The 12,972-nt window shown below is 41.2% G+C and overlaps 1 protein-coding gene across 2 annotated transcripts in view; it reads left to right on the forward strand.

Moving 5' to 3' along the window:
• Positions 1-12,972, forward strand: part of XRCC4 (X-ray repair cross complementing 4) — a 139,572-nt gene that overhangs the window by 57,312 nt on the left and 69,288 nt on the right. For both annotated transcript variants that reach the window (XM_066616440.1, XM_066616441.1), the window contains 3 exons: positions 5,859-6,025; positions 9,744-9,896; positions 11,408-11,511. In XM_066616440.1, the coding sequence (XP_066472537.1) occupies positions 5,859-6,025; positions 9,744-9,896; positions 11,408-11,511 (424 nt within the window). The remainder of the gene's footprint in view (positions 1-5,858; positions 6,026-9,743; positions 9,897-11,407; positions 11,512-12,972) is intronic.

Consider the following 12,972-nt stretch of genomic DNA (forward strand, 5'->3'; position numbering starts at 1 on the left):
AACAAACGAATGTGCAACACTCTCTTTAGCTTGGAATCCAGTGACATGAGCAGCCCGTGAATCTGAAAGAAAATGTCTAGCCCTCACAGTTGCTAGGAAATAACAGTCGTCGCCCCCACACACTTCTAACTGACCATTACAACAGGTGATATGAGTGATTCAGACTCAAGTCATGAAAATGCGTGATTTTGTGTGACTTGTTGACTCATGAGTCGCCCTTGTGAAAGACTCTGAAAAACACTCGAGTCAGGGCCCCCCTGACTCAGCACTTGTCCCCGTGCATGCAGACTTGAGTCTGGGTGTGCTTGTTTTCACAGTGTGAAAAGCCTCATGGGGTCAGCTTTCTGACTGGGTGAGCAGCAGGGAGGTTCCAGCCAGGAGGCAGGAAAAGGTTAATGTTGTCTCTTGTCTCATATACATGAAGTTCATGTATATGTTACTGTTTAAAATGTGTTAGTCTTTTTCATAGCTTACAGACACGCCACTGCCCCAGCTGAGCAATCACAGTGGCGGGTCGGACGCCCTGCCACCCCAGCAGAGCAGTCACAGGGGCTTCTTGCCTGCCTTATCTCTTGCCAAAGCCTGCCTGAGGGGACCCTCAGAGAAGACCCCGACCAGGGGACCCATCCCTCGGAGCCCTGCACAACAGGGCTGGTGGGACCCTGAACTGACCCACCTCGAAACCCTTTAGAGGGATCCTTTGCTGGGGGGAGGGGTAGATTGCCAGAGGCTGGCTCCAGACAGGCAGCCCTGGCCCCTCACTGGGCACACCCTTCACCCTTCCTTGCTACCCCGGACATTCAAAAGGGGGGTCTCCCCACCTGGGGACCCCACTGGGCCAGTCCAACAGTGACTGCCAGGATCTCACCAAATAACTCCACTGGAGGGCGACACTGACACCAACACACATGCTAAAACAGACTGAAAAGGGGGCAGGACTTGTGAAGTCACGGCCATTCCTCCTGTGTGAATGTGAAGTCCTAGAACTGATTAAACCGTGCTGACAAGTTACTGGCAACTCTTCGTTCCTTCAAACAGCAGTGTAAGGTAACAGCTGCCTTGTGGGCCCCAGAGGACACAGCCCAGAGCCTGGGGGAGGGGGCACCCCGCCCATGGACGTGACACTGAGTAATTTTTTTCCTATACCTGTATAGAGTTTTTACAATCAAAATGAGACAAAGCAAAGACTAGTTCTGGTCATTTTTCTGTTTTGTTTTGTTTTAATGAAAAGATTTTGAGTTTGAACAAATGTTAACAAGTCCTGCCTTCTGTTTCAGAAATATATATTGGAAGAAAAAACAAAGCTACTTGAAGCAGCGTATGTAAAGAAAAACAAGAATAAATTTCAAACAATGGTTACATTTGTCAAGCCTAATTTGAGAACAGAAGCTATTATTAGAAATAAAATGGTGCTAAAACAACCTTCAGATCACCTGGTGACCAATGATTTACCTTTAACAATTATAACAATGAAAAGGATGCAGGTAGATGCTCTGGTTGTACCACAACTGCAATGAACCCTATTCAAAGTTCAGTCGTGCCTCGGCATCTGTGGGGGTTCTATTCTCTAACCCCAATGGATGCTGACACCTACAGACAAACAGATTCATGAGTCAGGGCACCCAGACCTTTGAACGTGACCAGAGCAGTGCTCTGGTTGCGTCCGGAGATGTTGTGAGGCCTCCAGAAGACCTTAGAAAGGCACTTCCGATTTTTCTGAAAAATCGGAAGTACCTTTCTAAGGCCTTCTGCAGATCTTAGAACGTCTCCAAAGGCCTGGAGAAGCAGCGTTCTGCCTCTCCAAGCTCTTAGAATGCCCACTCAGGCCTCAGGATGGCCTTATAAAGGCATTTCTGGTTTTTCCTGAAAAACCAGAGTTGCCTTTCTAAGGCCTTCCAGAGGTCTCAGAACACCCTGTGGTCGCAACCGGAGTAGTTGCGTTCAGAGGGTACAGCTCAGACCTCAAAATGGGTCAAGAGACCCATGTTAAGTTATTTGTAGACGCAAAATCCGCTGATGACAATGTCCAACCTGTATATTCCATATGTACATTCCATATTTCATCATATATGTGGTGCGACCAACAGTGGGCAAGCTTTTGCAGTGGCAGTGCTTTCTTTGTGCCAGCATGTTTGGGGGTACACTGGCATATCTTGAGGATAGGATTGAGCCTTCAGTCTGTAACCCTATGCACACGTTCCCAGAAGTAAGCTTCATTCAACACAGTGATACTACTAAGTAGACCTGGATAGGATCACTGTTAGTAAAAACTTTAAAAGTAAGCTTAATCTGAAGAAGAATGGTAAGAAATGCCAGTTCCTCCAAGGCAGTGCCAAAGTCCAAAAGGGTCTTTGATCACCAGGGAAATGGGACAGGTCTCTTTGCCCTAGCAGAAAGGGAGTTTTAGAGAAGGTACATGGTGAAAACAGAATTTGTCTTTAAAATGCCACTGGACCTTGCTTGTACTTTTATCCATTTTATATAACAAAAAGGGGGGGAAACTCATGCTGAAGAGACCTTTGTTCCCCGGGTCTACTTAGAAGCATAAGTGGCATATTTAATGGATTGTCCAAATCTTGGTGTTGGGTCCTCACTAAAGGTTATTTTGTCAGCAGTCTGAAAGGGGATGTAAAAAGCACATTAATTACATCTGCAGATGATACAAAACTAGATAGCTGCAAACAGCTGGAGAGGCAGCAGGAAGATATGAATTGTTCTATAGAGATTTCACTAATGTGCAGTTATTAATGAAATGAGATTTGTCATGGGGGAAATAAAGAAATTTGGCCCACTGGGGAAGGAAGTGAGGGAGGCTGGGACGTCAGGAAAAAAGAAATTTGCGAACCACCTGCATGTTGCACACAGTTTTTTCCTGCTAAAATCTGAACTTTCAGTTGTATCAAAACGAGAAAGTCGAAGCCTTGGTTTCTGTGCTGTGTTACTGAGGCATTTCTGTGACCATTTTGCCTTTATTTATGTTGATCTTCTGCAGACTGTTTTTAGTTTGTTTGCATCCTTCCGGCAATGATGAACTCACAGTGTGGTCTTCAATCTGTGCATGCAGCATCCCTTTGTTTTGTAACATGATGCTTTTTCATCAGCTGCTAACACAACTTGATTTCTACCTACTTTTTAAAAACCTCCATGTGTTTTTGTTGTTTAAAAGAAAAGATATTCATAAAAAGATTGTAATTTATGTGGCTTGTGTCACTGCATTGGGGCTGCCAATAGCCATTGTGCTGCAGCAAATAATGTTGGAGATAACTTGGTACAGTCACAATCATTGTTTAGCCATGGAGCTTCGTAGGTTATCTTCATTCTAAGTGTAATGCATTACAAGGTGGTGAGAATAAAATAGGAGGAATTCCCTGTGCTCTTAGATACGGTATAAATATTTAGGTATTTATATGATTTATGCCTGCTTTTCTATTCAAGAAGGAAGCTTTCAGCAATCAATACAAGCAATAACATGTATTTTGTTGTAACATCTAGTATTTTGTTGTGCAAGCAACTAAAATTCATAATGCTATAAGAATGAAAAAGCAGAACCAGCAGATGCAGAGAGCAACTAAAATTCATTAAATATTTCTTAAATGCAATTGGAAGCATGAGAGAATGGGCAGACTTGGCCTGATACATAATAGATAACAGAGATAGCGCCCATGCTAAGCCCTAAGTACAAACCTGAAGGGACTCAGGTTTCAATCCTATCCACACTTACTTGGAAGTAAGCCCCATTGACTATAATAGGCATTACTTCTGAGTAGACATGCATCCAGTCCTATCCCCAGCAGCTCTACTGGCTGGTAGCTGCACCAAAATGGCTACCACTGCATCCAGCGGTATTGCTGGGGCTTCTGGAGGCCTCCTCAGGTAAAGGGAACTTTTGTCGCCTTCCCCAAGTAAGGGCACAGGGACCACATTGGGTCTCCTCTAGTCTGCGCCAGCTATTTTGCCAGTGCAAAATGGAGTAACTCCGTGTTGGACTTTTCAGTATGACACAGAGCATAAGACCCAGTGGAGCAGAGCTTTGCTGGTCCCGCCCCCTTCTGACCTGGTTCCTCCCCCCACCCTCCCTCCACCCCAGAATGCCTCCCCCTGCCCCTAAGGCCCTCACCACCACTCAGAACTCCTACTGTGATCAGATGGCGTCTGTCCAATACTGAGCTCGGTGCCAAACTGGCACTGGGCTGACGCTCACTCCTCTCAGGAGATCACAGATGTGCCTTACTGCATGTTTGCAACACCCAGTGCTGGTGCTGATGTGTTTTAGGATTGAGCCCTAAATTTTTTGTCTTTATGCGAATTGCATATCCAGGTGTGCATTGCTTAACACCTTCTTTATTAACACCTGCCTAACAACAGGATGGCATATATGTTGGTGGACAAAGCACAACAAAGAGTCTCTTAATGAGGCAATCAGATCTCCCATAGCTTGCAGCAGTGTCTGTTTGCACAACAAAGAGGATCTTAATGAAGAGAAGAAGCAGTCAGTCGCCAGTAGCTGGGCAGCCAGTGAGTGTGTGACAGAGAGTGCCTTTTTACACAACAAAGGCACTAGATTAGGCTGAATGTTCGCTCAACAACCTAATCACATAACAACGGGGATCAGAGAACGTATCCCCGTCTTTAAGTGATGCACACCCGTATTGTCATTGGAACATTTATTTAGCTGCTGAAGTGTCTTGAAAGTGTACTATCTCTTCTTTAAAAAGGAAAGTGAATTGGCTTTTAGAGACGGCCATTTTTGTCGAGTATAAAAAGTTAGATTGAGAAACATGTTGCAGTATAAATGAGGTGAAGTGTAACATGCTTTGGCTTAAACTGGATAATCTTTTTCAGCATTTATTCAACAAAGAAAATTTGTGCATAACCTACACACCTTACTTCCCATGTGCATTATATTAGCCAGCATGGTTTAGTGGTTAGAGCAGTGGTTCTCACACATTTAGCACCGGGACCCACTTTTTAGAATTAGAATTTGTCAGGACCCACTGGAAGTGATGTCATGACCAGAAGTGACATCATCAAACGGGAACATTTTTAACAATCCTAGGCTACAATCCTACCCACACTTACCCAGGAGTAAGTCCCATTGACTATCATTGTTAAAAGAATACACATAGTAGCTTGTTAAAAGTACAGGTCTGTATCATTTCCCCAAATGAAGTCACATACCATGGTAGCATCAAGTCTAATATATTAAAGATAAAATAGTGAAATGAATGGGGACCCACCTGAAATTGGCTTGCAACCCCCCTAGTGGGTCCCGACCCACAGTTTGAGAAACACTGGAGAGGGTGCAAATCCCTGCTCAGCTATGAAACTGCGACATTGGGCCAGTCACTATCTGTCATCCTTATCTACTCACAGGGCTGTTGTGAGGGTAAACAGAGGAGGCAGAGCTATACGTATCACCCTGAGCTCCTTGGAAGAAGAGCAGCATATATAAATATGAGAACTAAAGAGTTAAGATTGCGGAAAGCCTGAAAATGTGTTTGCAACTGACAAAGTTAGATGACTTGAGAGGTATATGCTTATCCTGTACACACACACTGAACGTTTATCAGTGAAGTTTTCTGATAACTTTCTTATATTTGAGAAGGCATCATATGTTTCTTGTTGTGGTGGAACTCCATTTGCAATTGAAACTAATACTTCCTCCAGTATCTGGAGCCCCGTTCCCAGAGAGAGAGAGAGAGAGAGACCTTGTAGAACAAGAGTTACAAGCAGATGTTTTCACTGTATGTCACTTCCTATGGAAATCTCCTCCTGGTTGTCTTTCATAAAGAGAAATAATCTCTGATTGAAAATTGAATATTTCCTAGGCAAGTAACTTTTTTCTTCTTCTTCCGTAGTTTAAGCTTGGATCCCTGAACCTCCAAAAAGTCTCAAGACCATCTGAAGCCATTAGAGAGCTGATTAGCTATTGCCTAGACTGCATAGTGGAACTACATGATAAAAATGGGCATCTGCAAAAGGAGAATGACAGACTTCTAAGTGATCTGGAAGATATGCAGGGGCAGTAAGTGGAAAAATAACATTTGTAGGATATTCTTTGTTTGGTCTTTCCTATCTGTATTACGTTCCGCTGTATGCTCACCCAGAAAATATAATAAGAGTTGATTCATTATTATTAGAGGTGTTTGAAAACAGTGTTATTTACCTTACTCAGAAGTAAGCCCATTTGTGTTCAGTAAGACTTAGGGCCCAAATCTATCGTCTCCCAGTGCCACCGCTAGGTGCTGTAAACGTGCCATAAAGCACTGCCCCTAGGGGTAAGTGTAGCTGCTGGGCAGCCATGTGGCCTTGGGGCAGGGGAGGGCGGAACAAGGGTGGGGCTGGGGAGGAACTGGGGTGGGAGGGAATGGGAATGGTGGAGCCCTGTTCCACCAGATCCTGAATTCTGCGTTGGGCCAGAAGGCCCGACATAGAGACTCTCATGTTTGCAGCAGCAAAATAACTGGCACAGATGCGAGGAGACCCATTGATGGGGTTTTCCTTGGGGGAAGGGAACAAAACTCGGTAGCTGCCAAAGCTACCACTACTCCACTACTACGCCACTACTCCAGTGGGTACTGGGAAGCATAGGATTGGGCTGCCTGGCTATAATCCTATCTTAGTGACTGGAAACAAACGCCTCTAATTATTATATATTTATATAATTATTATATATCCCATTCATATATGTACTGAAATATGCACATTAATTCATACTTCTTACTATGATATAGGAAGCATTAATATTATCAGGAAGTACTATTAACTTTGAAAATTGATGAGTATTATCTTGGATACAAGAAAATGTTATTAATATCTTAGGAGGAAATTCACAAATAAGTTTGACAGGTGTGTTTCACAGTTCAGTGGAATGCATGTAGCATACAAATCATACCACCCCATTGATTTTTTTGTTTATACAGTAAAACAGAAGTAACCAGTAAACAGAAAATGTCCCCTTTGTGTAGATGAATGCTAAATTTTTATTCCATATGTGCTTTAGTTAAGATAAATGACTTTTTAAAAAAATAAAAAGAGCTGTCAATTAGTAATGACAGATCACTTGAACTGTAAATTGCGCATAAAAATGCAGGGTGGGTATTGTGGCAGTTGAATAAATTACTTTCAAATGATTGCCAGATACTGGAGTAGCAGTCCATCAACAGTCAGCCATACCACTTCTAGAACAAAAGGGCGAGACGTACAAATAAAATTAGGACATGCAATAAGAGAATGAAAGTAACAAATGTGGTATTGAATTTCAAGATGAAAAAACCCTCCATCTATTAAATTTAACCCACTTTTGTTATTTACTAAGGCATAGTAATTTCTTATTTCAGGTAGGAAGGAGCCTTCTGATTTTTGGGACTTCCAAAATCCTTATGTGCCCCAGTGTTACACTAGGCAGCTGCTGATGTAAATTTAAATCAGTTGCTTTTAACCATTATAATAGCAAAATTATATCCACCTGATGTTGGTATATCATCTAAATTCTAAATCATCTAAGTACATTTCAAGTACTAGTAAGGATTATTTCCCTTTCTGAAGACACTGATAGAAGTATATTTTCCAGTTGATAGTGTCCTACGATTTGCATATCAGCAGCATTTTAAGTTTTGACATAGTAGAAAAAGCTCCAGCTATCAGCTTACCCTAGTATTCTGAAACGTATGTTTCAATTTGCTTTCTTAATGAACTATGTAAAGATATTTATTATAGAGTTGGTTTTTGCATTTTTGTTACCAAATGTTTTGTTCTTTTAAGTTAAAATACGATTTATACATGGAAATTCTCCTGGTAGTTGATTAGTACATATGATCCTTCTTTTAAGAGTTATTGGGCTGATCTATATGGTAATGATGCTCAGACATTTGCATTTAAATTATATGAATTATTTATCTGCTGTTGAACCTATCTATAAAACATATCAGGGCAGACTAAGTTAATAGTTCATAAGATTTTCTCTTAATGAACTTTTAATATGTAAAGCTGTAAAACCCATACTTGCAGCACTTTTAAAATGAGTTAATGTTCTATAGATCCAAATACATTTTAAAGCATAAGTTTGATGCACTGGGGTTTAATTTTTAATGTGCATAAATAACTATTTAAACCTTACATTTATAAATATTGCCTCTATCCAGTGATATTAATCTATGACTGTAACAAGGTTCCACATTCATGTTATCTGGACAGACTGCTGCACAAGGAACACAAGACTACATTAATTGAGGGGGGAAATGCATGTGGAACAACACGTGGAACAGGTTGGACCCCTTTGCCACAGCCACAGCTTGTTCTGGACTTAACAGCTAAAATCCCAATAATGTGCAGTGCAGCCACATTAGAGTTCTTTAGATTAGAAAGTCAGTTGTTATGTAATTTTCTGGTAGTCTACCAAAAGACATGCACTTTGTGGTACATGGTCAATTTTGTCTCAGTTCTGATGTGTATACCGCAGTGTTTCTCAAACTGTGAGTCGGGACCCACTAGGTGGGTTGTGAGCCAATTTTTAATATATTAGATTTAATGCTACCATGGTATGTCACTGCGTTTAGGAAAATGTTACAGACCTGTATTTTTAACAAGCAATATGTATATTCTTTTAATAATGATAGTAAATGGGACTTAATCTTGGGTAGGATTGCAGCCTAGGATTGTCAAAAATTTTCCTGCTTGATGATATCACTTCTGGTCATGATGTCACTTCTGGTGGGTCCTGACAGATTCTCATTCGAAAAAGTGTTTCCTGGTGTGTGAGAACCTGGTGTGAGAACCTGGTGTGTGAGAACCACTGGTATACAGAGATCAGTGTTAGACCAATGTAATTTGGGTGATTTAAGGTATTGAACTATCTCTTCTATATTTCATTTTCTGGAGCTACCAAAGAATACTGACTATACAGTTTCAGAATGCTGTATTTTCACAAGCCATCAAAGCTGGCTGATACCTCCCTGTTCCTCCCCCTCTCTAACCCATTCTACCCACCTCCTGCCTTCCACCTGCCCCCTACACTACCAGCGCCAGAGCTCTTTTACAGACTACTGGCGCACAGCTGCTCACCGCTTGTGATGGTGGCAGTCTGGCTATGCTAATGTTTTGTGATAGCCATAAAGGACCTAGTATTCTGGCAGCACAAGGCCCTCATAGGACTGAGCCATTAAACAAGCATTTGAACCCACAATAGCCCTGGCTTTTAACTGACTTTTTAACCAAGAGGCAATGGGCTGAGCTAGTTGTAAGCTAAGCATGTCTCAAGCTAGATCCAGATGTAAAGATAAAAGTTCTTTATAACTTTTAGCAGCAAAACGAAGAAACTCTGAGGCAGTGTTTTTTTCCTTTGTGTTTAATGTTACATACTGCCTTAAAGATTTGTTTCTTTGCTGGAAGTGAATATTTGTGATAAAAAAGATGCTTGTCTTTTTTGTAAATCTTTCAAAAGATCTCAGTCACAGATATTCTTGCAGATTATAAATATAATAGCATTTTCAAAAGGAGAGAATACTTATGCATAAATAATACATGTATTCCCAAATAACAAATTAACATGCTAGAATTTATCCTTTGTGGATACAGGTATTGTTTATGCACAGGTACCATCCCTTTTCGGTATTTACATCCACACCTAATTGTGCAATTTTTACCACACTGTGCGCTTTCAATTTGAGCTGCAGGACCATCACTATGTCTTTAGAGGCCTCACTTATTCTTTATTATGAAAGTGAAATGTGTTTATTTTTCAGGTTACAAAAATGTGTAGAAGCTAAAGAAGAGCTCGAGGCTGACCTTTATCAGCGGTTTATCTTGGTCCTTAATGAAAAGAAAGCAAAGATAAGAAGTTTACAGAACAGTTTAAAAGAAGCTGAAGAAACCATAGAGAAAACCTCACAGATAAGGTGCAGGACTGTTTATTAATGCATTTGAGCTACCTGGCAAATAGAAATAAATGTAGCTGCATTCTACACCCCTTAAGGGGGCAGATGCTGGTCTTCCCTGGCTGTTGAATTGCGATGCTTCAGTTTGGGAACTTCTGCACTTAGAAGTATACGCATAATAGGAAAAACGACATGTAGCAGCCTCACATTTTGCGTGCTTAATTTTGAATGACTAGCTCAGAGGTTCCCAAACTGGGGAGCAATGGTACCCTAGCCAGGGAATCTCTGTCACTACCCCCGTAAGGGGCGGGGCTACAGTGACAATGGCAACGTGATCGTCACGATTTTGTTGCTGCAAGGAACAAAATAACTTTTTAAAACTTACCTAGGGTTGCTATGGCTCTCTGGAGGGTCTGGACAGCCTGCCATGCCCTCTGCAATGCTCCCCATGCCTCTAAAGTCCTGTAAATAGCATAAAAAGGCCACTTTTGGTTTTTGTCATGAAACCAGAAGTGACGTTTTTACTGTTTGCAGGAATATGGAGATGTGGGGAGGACTTCAGAGGGGGTTGAAGGCTCCCTGGACCCTCCAGAGAACCATAGAAGGGTTCCCCCAGGTAAGTCTAAGTAAGCCCTGAAAAAACTCTCCCTGATAGTTTGGGGAACTGCTGGACTAACTGTTTCAGCTATTATGTGTGAAATGGCCCTTCATTCATAATAGCAATAAAATAACAACAGTGGGCCAGGGCCACCTAAGGACTCACTTTAAATGAGTCATGCATATACCTAAAGTGGGTCATGTTAGTAACATACCACCATTTTAGGATTCTTTTTTAAGAGAAGCGGAGAGAAAGAGAGGGAGAAAAGGCAGAGGGGTGGGAGAAAATAGGAAAAAGAGAGGGGGAAGTAAAAAAGGAGGCAAAAGGAAAGAGACAAGAGGAAGAGAAGAAAAATGGACACATGGTAACAAACTAAAAAGTGAGCCTTGTGTTACAGGTTGGCCCTAAATGTAGGTTCTGATTCTGAAAGGTTTGAAGATTAGTGACTTAAAGGAATTTGATCAAATTTATGTGAAACATTCATTCAGTGACAGTCGCTTAAATCCAGATATGGCCTTCCGTTCATGGAAGTTCTAGTCCACTCACAGAAGGACTGTTTCTGACATAGTGGAAGAGTATCGTATGATAAACGTGACCCCAAATCCAGAGGAGTTCCTCAGTTTCTGCAAACGTTTTTTTGACCCTTTGAGTGGTCCTGCTTCGACTTCTATCTTCCGTATACACCATGTTTCTTTTGTAGTAACACAACGCTTGATACCTTGTGGCTCTTCCCTGCAAGAAGTCTGTTTGCTTTTGCGCAAGAGTTCACAGAGCAGCACTAAGTCATTTTCTCATTCCATTCACTGTCCTCTGGATGCAAGCCAAGGTTTCCAGCAATTCACACTTGAGCTCCTGTTTATTTCCATCTTATCTGTTGGTAGAGAATTAAGAAAGCATTATGATCCTTATGGAGAAAATGCCTGTGTTGTTCTAGGGACACTGTGGCTTCATCTGAAAGTAAAGTTGAAATAGAAGATTATGAAGCAAGCACTGATGAGGAAAGTGAAAATGTAGCAGAATCCTCAACAATCGTGCCAGGTAGGTTTTTATTAGACATCACAAACATGATAGGAATATCACATTCACAGGAATATCACAGTCTAACCAGAACTGCCTATCTGATATAAAATGATCTAAAAACTAATTTGATATAAAACAATATTTAAAAAATGAAGGCATCAAATAAAATATCTCTGACAGAATACAAGATGCTGCTGTTTACCTTAAAACATGGAGTTGGAGAAAACCATGTTTTCAACTCCAACGTGGAGTTGGAGAAAACCAGAGAATCAACTGATTCACTTCCAATTTTTTTACATTTAAGATACTCATTGCAGTTTGGAGATGAAAAATGTCTTTAGTAGACAGTACTTTTGAAATACCTTATTTTCAGGCAACATTATTATTATAACTGTGTTCACTTCAAACAATGGCTTTTACTAACTTGATTTTATTTGCAAATAAGTATCTAGCTAATAATCATGCATACCAGTTATACCCTGTTTTTTTTTTAAATTACAACTAAAAGGTGCAGTATATTCTGGATACGTGAAGATGTTTTTTGTAGCATCTTCTCATCTCCGACTGTTGACTCAATATTCCAAGTTCAGGATCTTCCTGTAAAAGGAAGTGGCAGGAAAGATTGCTGATGGTAACATTCTAAGCAACAGAAGCAAACCTTCCAACAATATGCAGAGTCATCCCACAGTCCTGGCAGTTGATACCACATAGGACATAATCCTAACCAACCTTCTAGCAGTGGCATAGCCGCAATGCAGCGCCAAGGTAAGGTATCAAACATGCCCTTACCTTGAGGAGTCCCACTTGACTGCCTTTCCACTGCAGGTTGCAGTACACGTCACATTGGCACAGCTATGTCAGTGCTGGAAAGTTGGTTAGGATTGAGCCCATAGTCTAGGGTGCCAGGCTCTTCCCTCCAGATGGAAGGGGGTAAAAAGAGCTATGGTGGGATTCAGGGGCTGGCTGATGGCTTCTCATTTTTCTGGTGACTTACTTTAAAAAGAAAAGAAAGAGAAATCTAATTTCAGTTACATTATAAAACTCCCTACGCCTCTTGCGGAAACTGTATCTACACTAGTCTGGAAGGCACCAAAGTAAATAAAATTCAGTGTTGTAAAAGACAGGGGGTATCTTTAATTAATGCAATTCGTAAATGATGAAAATGATCAGAGAAGGATTTAATACTGTGCCAGAGTGCAGTAATAATTGCTGTTAAAAAGAAAGCATCTGTCTTCATATAGACTTCCAAGTGAGTCTCAATCTGAAAGGCTGAGAAACTCTCTTTCATCTTTGTGATGAAAAGCTCTCCACAGGACACTTTTCCCCCCCTACATCTGCACAGCATGACAGGCACACTTTCAATAGGGTGTTAAAGATTTGTAAAACTTAGCGCAAGAGGTTTATAAGAATAGGCAGACCAGCAGCAAAATGAAAAATGTTTTTTATCCCTTTTTATGATTAAGCTAAAGTGTCACTGGG

The sequence above is a fragment of the Tiliqua scincoides genome, chromosome 2 (genome assembly GCF_035046505.1).
Source record: "Tiliqua scincoides isolate rTilSci1 chromosome 2, rTilSci1.hap2, whole genome shotgun sequence".
NCBI lineage: Eukaryota > Metazoa > Chordata > Lepidosauria > Squamata > Scincidae > Tiliqua > Tiliqua scincoides.